Here is an 18,379-nt window from a genome sequence, read left to right as displayed (position 1 = left end):
TTTATCATATTTTTTTTCGTGACCTTTCCAATGTGATGACGTAATATGTGGTGCATCTCAAGAGATACTTTAGGAACGTTGGGGTTCTTGGTTTTTTTTTTTTTTTTTTTGCTTTACTTGGTAATATTTCTATTTAATAGTATTAAAATAGTATTAGTAAAAAAATAATTTGGCCCCCCTATGGATGAGAACTCAATAAATGACTGAATGCCACGTTGCGCCGTCCTGTTTACGGTTGCTTAGTGATTTTTACATTCTTGTCTAAGTCCCTATTATATGAGTGACTGCGAGTGGGACATTTTTTTTTATTTCTCATTTTGTGGTGCATAAAAGAAGTGCATACGACATTAGAACAACACCAGAGTGAGTCATTTTAGGGTGAATTGCTGAAATGATGTAGCAATATGATTTTCACAAAGTTATTAATAGCATGTACTGTAACCTCACTCTCAAGTTCCATTGTAGGTGCAGTGCGTTAAAGGGCTTGAAGGGTCCTATTATGGAAATAAGTATGTATACATTATTCCCATTTCAAGCCTCTTTCACACATGTAAAATGGAAACAAAGGGATATATTCTCTTGTTAATATTCTATTGCTTACGTTGCAAGGGCAGGCAAAAACAGTCCAACAAATCTATGTACCATATGTATGTTTACCAATTACTTTGCTTGTAATGCCTACATGTTTTTCTAAAACTGAAAGATATTGGTTTCCTCTGCAGAGCTGAGTGGAGAGGTAGGATGCCCACAAGGTGGAGACAGTGATGTGGAGCTGAGTAGAGAGGTAAAAGGAATTTTCATATTTTTGGAGGGTTTCTGGAGCTTGAGGGACTTTTGGGGTCTCTACACAATGGGGCCTCAAATGGTCTGCTCATTTTTGGTAACTTCAGACCCCTCTCATCCTCAAGGTCAGCGCTCTTTCCCTCCAGTGCTGTAATAGCGAAGGGACCCAGAGGTAGTTTCCCTCTAATTTCCTACCTTTCCACTGCTGACTTCTCACGTTTAGTCTCCCAGTTGAAAAGGATTGATAGATGGACAGAAGTTTTATTATCTTCTTTTGTGAAGTTTTCATGTTTGCCTCACACAAAACTTCACTCATCCTCACTGCAGATTTTGACACTTGCTCCACAGTCACCATTTCTTAACACACTTTGGTTGAAAAAAAAAAATGTGTTGATGGTTTTTATACTAATATAGGCTAATCATTAAGAGTATTATAATACGTTTTCCAAAACAAACCAGATAAAAATTACTGTTGAACAATAAAAATAATATCTAAAATTAAGACTGACACCTTTTTGTAATTGTATTTTAATATACAGTAGAAAACAGTATACAATTATTCTAAATGTACTCACATTATTAACGTGTTTCCACTAAGGGTGACGTATCCTCCACCAGAAAACAGATCATGTTCCTCCCCAGTTTTGTCTCTAGATGAAGGAAGGAGGACCTTCATCGCTACATTTCGTTCTTCACTTAGTGGGAGAGGGCCAATTGTAAAAATAAAATAAAAATAAACTTGTGATCAACCATTAGGCAATATTTGCCATGCTTTTTATTGATTTTGTACTTTATGATTAAGTATTCAAAGAGTGAGTTTTTCCAGGTTTGATAACATAAATATTCGACTGTGTGCTGCGCATTTTTCACAGGACTGTTTCCAGAACCTGGGAGAGTACAAGGCCGGCTGTGCACAAAGGCTGATTCTAAAAAGTGGGGCAAGTACATCTTTGCAAGTACAGTCTGGTCCTTCTGACTCAAGACACGGCCTGTATGTATGTTTTCATATTTTCATATTTCAAGAATTTACTACTAATGCGTGTTTTGAGCAGTATAGAGGAGACATGGTTTTATCTTTACATATCTTTGTATCACCTGTCATTATTGCTTTGGGAGCTGATGTTCCAAATATGGTAAGGGCCGTGACATTTCCGTCACATGCTTAAAGTATTTGGGCCAATCACAACGCACTTGATCACTGGCCAATCAGAGCACACCGCGCTTGTCAGAACAGTGAGCTTTGTAAAAATCGACGCGTTTCAGAAAGGCGGGGCTCGAGGAGCATCAATAAACTACAGTATGTGTAAAATAATTACTTTTTTGAACGTAAAACCGCGTAAACACATTGCATTAAACCAAATACACAAAATAATGTTCTTTTTAGAACCGTCATATGACTCCTTGAAAAATTTTTATAATACAACTCTAGACCTTTCTAATGATTTATAGGAAAATTAAGTGGTATTTTCAAGTGCCCAACCAAAGTGGATTGACATTAGATTCTGATTAGAGATATTTGGCTTTACAAACAAAATTGACTTAAAGTTATAAGCAAGAGGTTGCCATTTTTGGCAAATAAAATGTTTGACTGAAAACATTGATTGTTAAGGTTTGTATTATTTGTGCCCTGTATGTAACATTATGCCTGTTTAAAGACGAACTGCAACACTTCTGGTTTTCAGAGATGGTAAAACAGAGATGTTTTCTACTTGTGCTACAGTTGTGTGGGCTGTGCTACAAAACTTTCAACCTCTGTAGCAGCAGTGCTATGTGTAAAAAAGTTAACGCACAGCCCTGATCTACTGCAAAAAATACTTTTCTTACTTAGTATTTTTGTCTTGTTTCCAGTTCAAATATCTAAAAATTCTTAAATCAAGAAGCATTTACTAGAGAAGTAAAACGACATAAGAAACTCTATCTTGTTTTCTGTTAAATAAAAAACTTAATTGAGTTTTGGCTTAAAACAAGCAAAATTATCTGCCAATGGGGTAAGAAAAAAACTTGGTTTCTATTTGAATTAAGATTTTTTTCTTGATTTCCATTTGAATTAACTTTTTTCTTACCCCATTTGGCAGATAATTTTGCTTGTTTAAACTCACTTAATTTGTATTTATTTTTCATTAGAAATCTACTCATCTAGTAAATGCTTCTTGATTTAAGAATCTTTAGATATTTGGACTGGAAACAAGACAAAGATAGCCTGGCAAGCCAGACCTACATCAAGAGGTTAGGTCTGGCAACTCACCATAGACACGGCTCAATCTGAGGGGCGGGAATCTCCATTCCCTCTGCGCGCAATAGGACAGCGCTTATAACGCAATAAGAGTCACGGCCAAAGCCGATTCGAAAGACTGTTCTCCAGAAGCAGCAGCCATTCTTTGTTTTCAAGTAGCAGGGAACCGTCACAACTCTGTCGTCATCATGTTAAGCCCGCCCCGCCTACTCTATACACGACGTGATTGGCCTGACCCAATTTAGGTTTTTACAGCTCCTAAAGTCAACGGAGAGTTGCTAGACTACCCTGGCTGCAAAATAAATTTTGCTGCCGCTAGGGTGCGTCTAGATTTCTAGGCTAAGACAAAGATACTAAGTAAGAAGAAGTATATTTTGCAGTGTTCATATACACAATGGCAATCAATGGGCCTGTGTACCTTCAGCACACTATATAACGCTACGTAAAGCCTTTTACTGTTGTACTAAATAGCTGTGATCTTACACGAAATGCATATAAGCCGCTACTCATACTGAACTGAATTATTTTTATTGGGATTGGACTGTCAAATACACACTTATGTGTCAAAATGCCCGTCTTTGCGAGTATCCACGTAAAAAAAGCAGTTTATGTCTGAACTTAAACAGTTAAGACATAATGAGGAGGACATTTAAGCTAAGCTATGTTTTAATGGTACAAAGACATCTTTTTAGTCAAAAGATCAGGGCTGATTTGATTTGTCATGACCCCTTTAACTAGTCCATCACTGTTTTGATCTGGTCAATCTTCAGCATATGAGCTGTGTGTCATCTAAAGGTTTAATCTTCAGTCTTCCATCACAGCTAATCGTTTTGTGTTCTGGGTTCAAGCTACTGTTGGTTATATTTGACTGAACTCTGTGTTTGGACTCATTTATTAAATACATTAATAAATAATGTATTTATTGTGATAAGATGTCATCATGTTTTATATATACTTTACACACTGTCACTATAAAGTAGTGACTGTCATTATTTACAACTATGGGGAGAATATAAAGAAACTTGACTCAGTTACAACACAGTTCACATGTTATTACAGCTGTGATTAAAATATATTTAATTACTAATTTTTAAAATATTTTTCACACAGATAAATTTAAAAGCATTTTCACATGGATAATCATACCACCCTGATGAATATAACACAGCACAGTTCTCTTTTTCATATCCATTTGGTTCTGTCAACCTCCAGGACCTGCATCAACAGATCAGCATTAGATGTTCAGACTGTGAGATATGATCATTTATTAGAGAATAATCAGTTCAGTGATTTCTCACCCAGAGGTCAGTGTGCTGCCATCAACCCATGTCCATCTGCCCTCCTCATCACTGTCAGTCAGACCCATCCAGACTCCAGTGCTTCCAGACATCTTCTTTACAAGCTCCTAGTAGAACCAACAAGGAAACTACATTTAAAGGGTTAGTTCACCTAAATATGAAACATGCTATCATCAGTTCCTCACATTCATGTTGTTCCAGCTCCATAAAACTTTAATTCATCTTCGGAACACAAATAAAGATAATTATATTGAAATCTGAGAGATTTCTCTCCCTCCATTAACAGTCTATTCACCCAAAACTCTGACGCTTAAAAAAGTTCACAAAGACATCGTAAAATAAATCCATATGAATTGAGCCGTTTAATCCAAGTGTTCTGAAGAGACACGATCACCTTATATGATGAACAGATTCAATTTAGCTTTTATTCACATATAAACTTTGATCAGCGAACAAACAGAGCAATTTTGTTCTCATGCATCAAGCAAGAACGGTTGATCTCTACGTATGTTCGATGAGCATTTTGAACCGTCAGAGTTTTGGGTGAATACACTTTCAATGGAGGGACAGAAAACTTTAAGATTTCACTAAAAATATCTTTCATTTGTGTTCTGAAGAAGAACAAAGTCTTATGGGTTTGAAAAGAGGAGGTTGAGGAATTGATGACAGAGATGATGGTCATACTGTAAGAGTGCAGCGCAACCTTCGGTGGTCAATCTATTTTTCACTCACTTCTTTCTCTCTGTTGTTTATGATGATCAGATCAGCTCCTCTCTCTGTACAGTATCTTCTGCTCTCAGACCAGCTCTTCTCCTCAGAAGACATATAGTAAAAACTGGATTGATGAATACATCCATCTGTAAACAGAACCAGATCATCTACTAGCACTTTTTACCACTGGTACTGAATTATGGAAACACTATAGTTTAACATTACCCATTTCATTGAGCATCTTCCACAGTTCATTTATCTCCTGATTGAACTGGCCTCTTTCATTAGTCTGGTAATTGTTCTTGGTTACATTTGTCAAGGTTATGTCCTTGTTTAGCTGCTGGTCTCTCTCTTCTGTTTGGTTTGTAATCATGTTTAGTAGCCGGTCTCTCTCTTCTGTGAGGTTGGTAATCATGTTTAGTAACTGTTGTCTCTCTTCTGTGTAGTTTGTGCTCTTGGTATGGATGTGGACACACAGCACTATGACTGCAGTCAGCAGAAGAACACACAGAAGCACCAAACACACTGGAGCTGCTCTGGAGCTTCTGGTCTTCACATAATCACTTCCTGAAAATAAAGTAAAGAAAATAATGATAAAGGTTTTATTAATTACCTAATGGTGTTTTATGTTTACCTGTATGGTTTCTCTGAGTGCCTCTGTCCAGATCTTGTGTTCCATCAGTGTTTATATTGCCATAAACATGCTGAGACATTTTTGTTCGCTTGGTCATGGAAATGATAATAATACCAATAAATGTGCATAACAAAAATCTCTTGCCAAATGTCACCATTGTGGTAGTGTGGTTAGATGTAGCAGCCGGGTTCAAGTGAACACATTTTCAGGGTGACTCTTATTCAGTTGCATCATTTAACAGCTCACTGGAGAAGTTGATCAATAAACAACTTGAATTTCAGATTGTTCTTCACACAAACATATCAAATGACTACAGAAGACTTGGAATAATCCCCCAGCTCATATTTGATGATACTTTTAATAGCGCTTTAAAAGCGTGTTCTTTTTAAGCTTTTTTTTTATCTCAAGAAATCTTCAAAACATTTTCATTTGTGTACCACAGAACCTACAGTGTAAATTATTTACAGGAACTAATATTTCACAGTAAATTACATTATTATCACACAGGCTTTAACTGTGATATTTCAAAATACCATATTCAGAATTGTACTGTGAAAATAATGCAGGAAACTACTGTAAATTCAGTCTTTTGCGAACACTGTGTCATTGAGCGCCCTCGTCTCCTCTGTGGTCTCATCTGATGGATTCAGCGGTAAGTGTTAAAATGTCACAATTTGCTCAATTAAACGACTGTTTTTTATATGATAGTGCATGTAATTTAAAAGTATTAACCAAATAGCGTTAGTTGTAGATTATGTTGTTAGCCATTAACGTACTCACGTAGGTTTGATCATGCAAATTTAAAGATGTTGGTTTTAGTGTTAATTGTACCGTATTAAGTTAGTAGCAAACTGTGAGACATTAGAAACACCGTCGGAAATTTCTTTGGAGCCTCATTTAGAAAACATTGGTTAACTATAGCTTTTCTTAGTACTAACAACGTTAGCATTTTTCTGTGGTGACCACTGGGAAATAAAGTTGTAAGGTAAGCTGTGGCCTTAAAGGTGCTGTATGTAATTTTTCACTCTACTAAAGCATAAAAATACCACAATATGTTTGCAGATATTTAGGAAACATGCTGAGTTCACATACTCGTTTCTCTGAAAAACACTTCTACAGCCAGTTATTTTACTTATTTCTTTAATCCGTTCTGTGTTGGAATGTCTGTTTTTTGTTCTGGTCTGTGTGTGATCGTGCCCACTGCTGGTTCACCTTAATGGTATTTCGATACCCTGGGATGCCAGTTTCAGGGTTGCCAACTCTCACGCATCTGGCGTGACACTCACGCTTTCAGCATCAATCTCACGCTCTCGCGCACACGCAAGAAATGTCACGCCAAAATCCATGTTTCTCCCCTCTCAATCCGTTCATTTTCTGTTGATGACTAGACCACAGCGTATCAATGACAGGAGAGGAGTTTAAGGCCAACAGCTGTAGGCTAACATCTCCCTACAACGTTCTCACTGCAGTATTCTCTGATCGTTGATTCGCTGAAAACCTTGCACCTGATACGTCAGTTGCGTTTGAAAAGTTCAGAGAGAGTTCAGAGCATAGGTTCAGAGTCGGAGCCACTGATGCGCGTTTGAAAGTTTGGATGACAATCAAGGTAAGCAGATAATAAAATGGTGTGCCTTTCACTACAGACGTAGCCTTGCCTAATCAGTCTGTGTGCCGAGAGTACAGACTTCAACTATAGTTGCGAACGTTGTCTGACGTGCGTTATGTGGGCTAGCTAAACTGCTCAATAAAAATAGGCTCATGGTACAAATTACGTTTTGTCAAATCGGGCAAGTGGCATTTTAAAATTACCCAATTTATGAAAGGTTGCCCAGATTGTGTTGAGCCTGCCACACTCAAATGCGGAGCGAACCTTTTCAGTTACTGGCCTTAACAAGACTGACACCAGGAACAGACTGTCACTTGATGGCACCCTGTGAGTGATGGGAAGTTCGGATCATTTTACTGACTCGCTTGTTCTACCTCGTTCATTAAAATTAACGAATCTTTTTTCTTGTCATTTCATTCATTTAAGGGGCTTTAAATGTTATACTTTTAACAGCCAAATTCCCCGAACACATCCACCTACGCAGTCTTTATCATATTCTGAATAAAGAAATCATTATAATGCAGTCAAAAATAATTTACAGGGAACATAAATAATTACCTTCCGAGTCTTTCGTTCATTTGTCACGTGACAGACACAATGAACGGATTGAACCCTGCTTCAGATACGAGCCTCCTGCAGAGGTGGTGAAGCAGGCCACCACTGCCACTGTGGCATAGGCTACAACAGGCCTAATGTGTGAAACTTGTGTTGTGGTTTTCTGGGGAGGTGGAGTAACTATTATGTGTCCCTTTTGTTTTGAGATTTCTTATTGTTTTGATGTTGTTGTTTTACATGTTTGTTATTTAATCACGTCTATCTTAATTTTTTTTAGTGCAATCAATAAATTAATTGTACATTTTGAAAACACGTTTCCATTCTATTCATTTTTTTTCTTTTTCCCCCCATAAATCAGGGTTTACACTAAGTAAACAAGGACTGACATTTTTAAAATTAGGGTTAGGGTTGCCAAAAAATTTCTCCGCGCGCGCGCACACTGAAGTTTTACAGAGTCTCACTCCAGCCAAAGTCCCAAAGTTGGCAACCCTGCAGTTTGCAGGAAACACAGAGTATTGGAAACGAACAAACTGGGTCAGAGATTGTAGATTCTACCCGACCTAAAAATTCCCATCTAAAAATCTCAATGAATATATTAGAACATATTAAAACATGGATAAATCAACTCATCAAGTTACAGTGTGTAAGTGTCCTCGGCTTTCATTGTCAATTGTCCCCGTTTCTATTGTGTGTTCTCAAACTGGCAACCCACATGAGCGTCGAGTCTGAGGAGGAAGGAGTCTGAAACAACGATCTCCAATATTTTGAATTTGGACTGCAGTACCCATTTCGACAGCTAGCTGTCATCCTTACAGACTGTACCTTTAATGTAGGCATTATGACAGTTCACAAGTCCGTTTGCCAATATAATCTTTAAGCTAATAAGGTTAAGAGTATCTGGGTGAACTCGAGCTTAGCTCGACTAAGTTTTCTCAGTGTGTTCCACGCCGTCAGCTGAAATTGGTCCTCCTCTGCTTTTTTCGGCCGATTCGTCATGTTGAATCGGCGTCGGGCCGTCGGTGAGAGAGAGAACTCTAACTGGCATTAACTAACTTCACAGTTAAAAACAGTATTTCTACAGGAGCGCACTGCTAAATCACAGTAATCTGATGGCATTAACTAACTTCACAGTAAAATACAGTAATTCTACAGGAGCGCACTGCTAAATCACAGTAATCTGATGGCATTAACTAACTTCACAGTAAAATACAGTAATTCTACAGGAGCACACTGCTAAATCACAGAAATCCGATGGCATTAAAGGGTAAGTTCGGTATTTTACACTTAAAGCCCTGTTTACAGATAGTTTCTGATGAAATAGAATGGTTAAGATTAAAATTTGGACAAATGCTGCTGGCCCGAGAATTTTAGGTTTATTTCGCTTCCCCCCCCACCTACACAATGGCAGCCTATGGGCACTGGAACAATCCTTCCTAAAACGCATTAAACTTTCGTTTACAAAGACGTGAAACTCACCGAGTGATCAGGGGTGTTCACTGATATGCTCACAAAAAAAAATCGCTGCAAAAGATGCTTTCCAACAGGTGTTTTACCATTCGTTGTAAAACTGTGGATCTATTTTTCCAAACGCCTCACACCCGTACTTCTTCCGTTGAGAGCTTGAATAATAGACACTCCAGCCCAGTTGGTGGCGATAATGCACCTTTGCCAATTGCAAGCAAACCACTGGCATTGAATTGTAAACAGGGCTTTAAGTGTAAAATACCGAACTTGTCCTTTAACTAACTTCACAGTTAAAGGGCACCTATTATGGAATTTTGAAATTTACCTTTCATGTAGTGTGTAACATAGATCTAAGTGAACAAAAACATCCTGCAAAGTTTGAAATATGAAAGTGCACCGTATATAAAGTTATTGTCTTTCAAAAGTAAGAGTCGACTCGGAGTCATTTTTATGAATCGTTAGAAGACCGAAGCTTTTTCTCTGACTAGATGACGTCAACTTGTCAAGTTATTTGAATACGATATGCCCACTTATTGCGCTCCAAGGCCAGGGAAAACTTGAAAACAATGTTGAAAACATCACGGCGACGAGACGCTGTGTTCTGAAGCATTTGAAGACTATCAGTGGCTACAATTCATATATGCAACTATACCACAGAAGTATAGTCCAAGCCTTGTGCTTTGTTCGCGCCATTTTGAAGACGATTGCTTTACCAACTTAAATGCAATCAAACTTGGATTCGCGAGCCGGCTGATATTGAAGGAAGGTTCAGTTCTAAGTGTATTTGCATCAACTTCCTCCTCCATATCACAACCTGTAAGTGTTATTAATAAGTGTTGCTTTTATGTTTTATGTAGCATGCTTAATAATTATTTGGTTTGTTGTGTAAGCACCGTGTAGCTTCTAGGTCTTCAATGACAATTGTATTGAGATATGTGAAGTGTTTGTCGTTGTTTTAGGAGTTGTCTTAAAGAATAGAGTAATACCTCGTAACTGGAATTTTTTTTTTTTTTTTTTTTTAAACGTAATGTTTATGCCTCGGGCTAACGCAAACAAAGACTGATTGTGCTTTTACAATATGAACTCTGGGCTATGCTCGCTAACATAACATTAAATTCCTTATCTCATTTTAAATGTTTTACAACAAACTACAAAGCAGTGGACTATAATCATTATTATAACACAATTTAATTGATAAAAGCATCATTGTACTCCATGTTAAACAATAAGTATTATCTCTGTAAACACTGCTAACATCATCGGACCAATCACCACAGATTAGCGTCACGTAAAGGCGGGGTTTTGAAAAGTGATTCACTAAACGAATCATTTGAGAATCGCGGTCAAAACAGGTAAAAATAAATGCATATTATAAGAAAACTAAAGTCTTTTTTTGTCATTGCATGCATGCAAAACTGTTGTTGGGGACTTCTAAAACAATATTAGGAACATTTTAAATGCCATAATAGGTGCTCTTTAAAAACAGTAATTCTACAGGAGCACAATTGCTATAGTAATCTGATGGCATTAACTAACTTCACAGTTAAATACAGTAATTCTACAGTCTGTTTCTCCAGCAACACAATGACCATTATTATGAAGGCCTCAGGTCTTCCATAAAACCGTCATGATAACACCAAACTAATGCTGGATGTATCTGTGCAGTTTTTCTGACACTCAAATACACCTGACCTCATCTGAGGTTCGCTTCATCAATAAAGGGCAAACAATAGACTGACGCTGTGCTTCAGTTGTGTTCAATGTTATCAGTGTACAGTTCAGTTCATAAAATCATTTCAGATATCAGATTTATGAGTAAACAAGCTGAGTAAACATGTTGCTCTGTTTTTAAATACAAACGGTTAGTAATTAAATCCAATAATAGCATCAGAAGAACAAAAAGTAGAACCAAAGCTCGACTAAGTTAATCCTGAATACCACAGTTATGACATTAGATGACTGAACATGTGCAGACTGTGATGTTTCTATCAAAGTAATGAATGTGATTACCTGAACGCTGAAGTGGTTGGTGTGTGTTTGTCTCTGTCCTGAAGTCATGATCTCTCTCTGCACTCTCATAGATTTCCACTGTCATCTCCAGTCTCTCTGTCTGCCTTCCCTCAGACTCAGTCCCGATCACATCATCATAAATATTATCAGACATTTCTTTTCTTTAACATTAAATGATTTTTGTTCCTTGTTTTTTTAGATCTAATCAGCACTCGTCTTCTTTTTAAAGCTAGAGGCAAACAAGCTCGTGGTCAATGTGTGAAGAAAAAAAAAAAGTAGCATCAGACCCTTAAAGTTGACATGAAGCAGAAGTTGTCATAGTCTTTTCTTCTCTTTTCTGATGTATGTGAAACTCGGTCGTGTGAGTGACAGCCCAGCAAGCAATTTTGTTTAAGAGACATCTAATAGCCGTCCAAACACAGCCCTGACGTCTAGGCTAAAACAAGGCAAAATTTGGCAATTCAAAGTGCTTTACAAAGGGAATTAAAATATTCACAAAATAAAAGTTACTGGGTTGTCACTTTTCATGTTTTCTGGGTTGGTAGATGCACCGGGGACCCGATTATAGCATTTAAACACGGAAGAATTCTGATTTTCATGATATGTCCCCTTTTAAATCAGTTAAGTGTCACCTAGTGTGTTCCAGGCCTAATACGTTTAGAAACATCCGTGAAGTAAATCTATAAAAATGACTATAAAGTATTTAGCAATACAGATTTTTCAATTTTAAACCGTAGAATTATAGTGACCACATTACGTTACCACTATATTGTGCATGTGAGTGTAAATGTAATGCAATAATTTATTTAGAACATAAAATTTTGTGTATAGAATCGGTCAAATCAATAATTTGAAAGATGCTCATAATCATTCCTCTATAGGGCATCACCATCTTGAATGGCAAAGCGAGTCTCATTTGCTTGATATCGAGAATAACATGCACACACTGCAACTTCCTGAAGCCACTTCCTGAGCACATCAGACATGATGTTTCGGTATGTCTCTGTTCCACAGCACAGGACACATACTTTCCTTTACACAGGACAGATCATTGCAATTTAAGTAGTAAATTACAGCCTTTAAACTATAACCGATCCAACTTGTGCTCTATTGCTAACACTGAAGGACAACATTAGATGCAGGCATTCTTGCTTAAACAACAGCTGAATAAACAAGAAGTTAAAATTGAGGAACTTACATTTTAGACACAATATTGACAGTTACTTTGTCTACTTTTTCTCCACCAACAAAAGTAGTGCCAGATAAAGCCAAAGCAGAAAGAGCCGTTCGGCTTCTCAGATCAACAAACTGTACGAATTGAGAAATTAGAAAATGCCGTACAGTCTGGTTGAAGAGCGACCAGACCCTGAGAGGACAAAGGACCTCTCTGGAAACCTCTCTGGGGGCACATGCATTATATTGCATTGCATATAATATGTGCTGGTCAACTAGTCTAAAATTAAGAAACCCCTAGAAAACAGTAAAAAAAAAAAAAAAAAACTTTGGAACATTGTGTGTACAATTAAGATACTTAATATATTCTACTTAATATATTATTCCAATATCCAAATATGATACTAAATACCACAGGGAAAAGGGCTTCTATTTGTGATTTAAACATTGCACATTTTAAACCGGACACGCATTAGCTGAATAAAGGTTAGCCAATACAAACATATTTATAGAAAACAGTTGACCATGAATAGACAGGAGTCCAATAATAGCATAACGAATCACTTATTCTTAAAACAATATCAAGTATAAGTTAAACGAATCCGACATATAATGAGGGCTGTGTTAACAGTAAAACGTCCGTCATTTAACAAATTTTAAAAACACGGATGGATAATACAAAATGCTTATGACATTTTTACAGGAAAAAAAAACAAGCAAAAACCAAATTTAAACTTAGCCCGTCAATTTTCATTTTACAATTATCTTCTCTCTCTGTGTCCGCACGTCTGTGTTTGTGAGAGAGCTCGCGCAGCACTGATACAACGGTACTTTTTAATCCATAAGTAGCTAACATACTAGTTTTCATACAAAATAAATATGTAACATAATTAGGTTCTTTAGTTATTATTAACACAATAACGTAACACATGCAGGCTACATTTCTCAACACTGAGAATGAATAAATAAACGCCTGTTTCTTCAGACTCGCGCTTATCGGTAATCCACAAATCACAGCACTTTCATAATCACTAAGCCATAGCGATTTCAAATTTATTAAGATTTATTGTTCAGCATTACTTGAGCATTTTATTATTTGCATGGCTGAATGATGTCTTGATGTCTCTTTTCTGAGTGACCATGAATGACGGAGTATTTTAAGATAATCCATGCGATCCGTGTGATCATCGAATCCAGAAGATTAAGATAACTCAATACAATATTTCAACTTTCCACATCCACCCCAGGCTGTTTACCTTCAGGAGTCAGAAGTAACGTGACTACTGTACTGTCCTCGCTTAAGACATCTGTCAGACGGCGGACGGCGGGAGTGGAGGGGGATCGAGTGGGATTCTTTATTGATGTCGATTTTCAGTCTCTTTTTAATGATAGGCCTTACGCATCTGTCAATCCTCCCCGCTTGCTATTTGGGGAATGAACCCAACGCTATGATTGGTCTAACTCTTCTTCTTTTCCTGTTGCTTGATTTGAGATATTTGCGCATGCACAGAGGCGTCACCAGGTTTTTGCGTAGTTTAGAGTGACAAATCGTACCAGCGTACTTTGAAGTCAAAATGCGTATCCACAGGTTGGCAGGTCTGCAAAAGGTGACAACTCTGAATGCAAATTTCCATTGTTAGCACATGTTTCCATGTGAAAGAGGTTCTGTCTATATAATGGAATGTAGCAAAAGGGTTCGTGGCCTTTCTGTATTTCAGATTAGCCCGTGAGGCTGAGAGTAAGATTATCAGCTTCATGTATAATGTTGGGTTTGCATCTCTTTTCTTTATTCCATATCATTTGATGTTTTGTTTTTGATTTGATTATCTTTGAATTGATTATGAAATTGCCATTATACATTTACCTGACATAATAAATTGTTACATTTGATTATTCTAACTGACATTATTTTCATTAAAGAGTTAAAAGGAATAGTCAAACATTCGCTCACATTTAATGATGCCCAGATATCATTAAAACTTTTTCAGTCAGATGAAATAACGAGAAAATACATATTCAAATGTATTGCATTTAATAAAAAAATACTCTGCCTCGAGAAAAGACAGTAACACGTAGAGACCTTCCGCGCTGGTCGGATGCCGGACTTTGGGCCGATCGAGTGCGAGCTTACAACAGTGATTAGAGATGGGAATTGATAAGAATTTAACGATACCGATTCAATTATCGATATTGCTTATCGATCCGATTCCTTATCGATTCTCATTGGGTGAGGGAATAAGTACAAATTTGTTTGTTTGTATTAACTCACTTTAATATTTGATCAGAAGACACAGCACAGAGAATACACAAATTATGTGTAGCAACCTCAGAACAAACCTAAAAGTATGTGAGCTACTTCTCAAAGTAAAGTCCAGGGACCTATAGCCTAGGGCAGTGTTTCTCAACCAGTATGCCATGGCACGCTAGTGTGTGCCTTGAAAGATTATCAAGAAGAGTGCCTTAGGATTAGGATTGTTAATAATTGTTAATAAAAAAAAAAAAAAAACTGCCATTTATGTGCCATAAAAACTAAAAACACAGACTGAAAACAGTCAAGGAAGAGCTTGTGCCTTTTGGAATATTAACAGTGCTCATTTGGATTCCTGAAACAAAATTCAACTGACATAAAAAATACAAAGAAGTCTTCTGTAAAGACCACAACTATCAACCTAGGCAAATTAACACTTTTTGTGCAGAAAAATTATCATTTTATTCTTCCCTGCCTCTGAGCCAGTGTGAGAGCCAGCCTACAAGCCAGCCAGACTCTGGCCGTCATCATCATCATCTAAATTTGATGGACAATGACAGTGGAGATTATCCACCGCATAGTAAAAGTTTACACAATGAAAATGGCGCTCACATTAACTATTAGACAAGCTACCTTCGGCATTAATAACAGATGGCTGTCGCGTTAGCTCCGCTGCTGCTTGACTCACTTGTGTTGCTAAGTAGTAGTGTATCAAACACGCGACAGTCCTGCAAATGAATTGCATGCTGTGTGGCCAAATGTTTCTGCATATTGGAGGTAGTTCCCCCCTTTGACAAAATGGAACTTTTACAAGTGTTGCAAGTGACCGTATTGTCGTCTTTTCGCGTGAAATATAACCAAACGTTAGAGCGCTTCTGCCTCGATGCCATGTTTGCTGCGGTTCTGAACCAAAACAAGGCAGCGTGTGTGACGTCATGACACATTTGCAACGAGCGGAACCGATAAGCAGGCATGCTAACGGTTCCAAGGAATTGATTCACTGGGCACCAGTTCTGAAGAAGAACCGGTTCTCGGTTCCCATCTCTAACAGTGATGTTTCATTCCTGAAAGAATCTGTGTTTTTGATCAAATCGATTGACTTATTGATTCAATGACTATAAAATATAGTGGACATTATCGAGTGCACTCATTTAATTACGTAATGCACCACAATAGCAACCGATGTACAGCCAACATACAATCAACTTCTAGAGCCAGAGAAACCCATGAGATTCGTGTTGAATTAATTCCCCACGTCTCGGCAGAAGATGACATCCACAGCCATCCAAATTCATTCACTCATTATCATTCATTGTTTCAAGTGGACTATATTAGTGGAGTTAAGTAGGGAATAGTGAATTGGGGTTTAGGGGGAGATTTCAAACACAGCCAATGACTTGCTCATAAAGATATTTGATGACTCACTCTTAAAGACCATATTAATGTATCAACTTATATTAGAAATGCTCCTCTCACAGATTCTATTAAATTACATGGACAAACAGCCCACCCGATGACATAGAAACAACCAGGGCCTAAAACCAACTTTTTGCCACATCACTTAATAAAATTTACTGGCCATAAATATTTTTTATCAGTTATAACAGCAACATTTTAGATATCAGTGAGAGAATCACAATTATTTTTTTCCAATTTCGATACCACAGCTAAACTACCAGCATAACTAAATTAAAAACATTAACGACAAGAAACAGTAGTTTTCAGGTGGAGACACTGAATAAAGTAATCAACACAGCTTTTCATATACTTTGCGCTTGGTGAGTATTAATTTTACAGCCTGCTATTAGGCTCTACAGTCTCCCAGAACCTGAAACAACAATGATCGTGTTTCATTGTTAATAGATAAAAATAAAGAATTATGTCATCAAAACTTATTGGAGACCTCATTTTTGAATAATCAGTTAAATTCAGTGATTTCCAGCCCGATCTCATGAAAGTGCGTATCTATAGCACAAATTTAATTTCTCGCACCATTTATACGACAAAAATAGTTTTCGCGTGCATATGATACGTACTTTATGGTGTGTAATACGCATGCACTCCACCCCCTAATCCTACCCAAGGGGTTTACAATGTGTATCATTTGCATGCAAAAACTATTTTTTGACGTATAAATAGCACAAGAAATAAAATTACTATAGATACACACTTTCATGAGATCATGTTGGTGATTTCTTACCCAGAGGTCATTGTGCTGCCATTGACCCAGTTCCTCTGCTCTGAACTCTTCTGCTTTTGACACTCTAACTTTAGAAGATGCCAGTTCTGTCAAAAGTTTATCATAAAATGTTAAAAATAAAAGTTCTTAAGTGGACCTTTAACATCCATGGAACTTTTCCATTACACAAAAGGTTCTTTTTAGCTGACAAATGTTCTTCACACTAAGAAAAAAAAAAAAAGGTTCTTGTTAGAACTGTTGCCTGGATGGGTTCTTTTATATAGAGTGTTATTAAAATATTATTTTACCCAATAATATAGACATAGAAATAAAGAAATATTACACACAAGAGATGGCATTGACAAATGAGTGTAAAATTTGATTTTTCAATTGTTTTAATATCTCCTTTTTGTTTGAATGAGCATCAAATACTCATTAAAATAATAATAAAAAAAGTATCTTATTGTTTTGCACAGTACAACAAATCTGCATTGCTTTGGATGTACAGATGTGATGCTTTGACAGCTTTATTAAACCTCTAAATCCGTCTCACAAATCCATACAAAGATGCAATTACATGGATAATCAGCCAAATTCTGTTATTAGGTGTCCCATGCCCCAAAACCTACAACAACAGAACAGCCTGTGTTTGTGTCATACTGTAATATATGTGGCTCAATTGACTAAATAGGTCATCTTTGGACGTTACTTTGTGTGTATCCTTCACTGCCCACGATATCCCACAATCCTGTGGTTTCGTTATAGTTGAGGTAAAAAATAAAGGCAGCTTCTGAAAATTGCAGTTGATGGTCAATTTATGGGTAAATGTACGTTTCTGACAAATGTTTTCCACTTTTGATGTCATTTCTGGCGAGAAAATACTATTCTAGCATTTTAATATTTACTTGGTTATCACCAAAGCTCGCTCTATTTGGCTGTAGATCATTGAACCGTTATGCTGCCTCAGAAGTCTGTCTGAAATCAGTTTGTGAGGAACCTTCATGTGCAAACGCTGCCTGACAGGCACACTGCTCAGTTTTCTTATGATCCATTCTATAGAGTGAAAGTAGCACTGTTACAGTCTCAGCGTCAGTTCTTTAAAGGGAGCTAAAACAGTTTATGAGGTGCCGTATCAAACTGGTAGTATTGAACGCAGCTCTGTTGCTACCACCTTGTGAAATGCTCGCACTGCAGATATTGCAAGTTGCTGTGGCACTGTTTTATATTCCAATTGAAAATAATTCCACACTGCAGATATTTATCTGCGTGATGGCTGACATAAAATAAATGATAAGACTTGATAGAGCCAATGATCGGCGCTTGACATCCCTAATATCTATATGTACATCTGTTTACCATGTTTAAAGAGGTGGTTTATACTACAGGGCCGTTGAATGCTTGAATCTGATTGGTTGATGAACGTTCTAAGGTGTTTATAAGGCAAATATATAAGTAGTTCCAGGCAGGTCTTGACTACATTACAGT

At 37.2% G+C, this 18,379-nt stretch overlaps 1 protein-coding gene across 2 annotated transcripts; it reads right to left on the bottom strand.

Moving 5' to 3' along the window:
- Nucleotides 1–1,145: 1,145 nt before the first annotated feature.
- Nucleotides 1,146–11,558, bottom strand: LOC311289239 (uncharacterized protein). 2 transcript variants are annotated; one of them, XM_084407079.1, is made up of 5 exons: nucleotides 11,295–11,558; nucleotides 5,251–5,592; nucleotides 5,047–5,171; nucleotides 4,315–4,421; nucleotides 1,146–4,231 (listed from the first exon to the last, which is right to left on the bottom strand). In XM_084407079.1, exons 1-5 carry the CDS (start codon nucleotides 11,446–11,448, stop codon nucleotides 4,093–4,095), a joined length of 867 nt encoding a protein of 288 aa, XP_084263205.1. In that variant the 5' UTR covers nucleotides 11,449–11,558; the 3' UTR covers nucleotides 1,146–4,092. The 2 variants fall into 2 exon arrangements, with proteins under 2 accessions (XP_084263205.1, XP_084263206.1); XM_084407080.1 differs by having other exon boundaries at nucleotides 1,146–4,421; nucleotides 11,295–11,544.
- Between the last annotated feature and the right edge of the window lie 6,821 nt (nucleotides 11,559–18,379).

This window comes from Rutilus rutilus (assembly GCF_951802725.1).
Source record: "Rutilus rutilus genome assembly, chromosome: 4".
NCBI classification, from domain to species: domain Eukaryota; kingdom Metazoa; phylum Chordata; class Actinopteri; order Cypriniformes; family Leuciscidae; genus Rutilus; species Rutilus rutilus.
The sequence above is the reverse complement of the archived record's forward strand: the minus strand, read 5'-3'. Positions and strand labels throughout refer to the sequence as shown.

Bases quoted from the DNA above. Each gene is read 5' to 3' on its own strand.
- LOC311289239 (XM_084407079.1), bottom strand. From the start codon at position 11,448: ATGTCTGATAATATTTATGATGATGTGATCGGGACTGAGTCTGAGGGA. The intron at 5,593-11,294 runs GTAATCACATTC...CTTTATTTTCAG, and splicing joins CCAACCACTTCAGCGTTCAG to GAAGTGATTATGTGAAGACC. The intron at 4,232-4,314 runs GTGAGAAATCAC...CTGTTGATGCAG, and splicing joins GGCAGCACACTGACCTCTGG to GTCCTGGAGGTTGACAGAAC.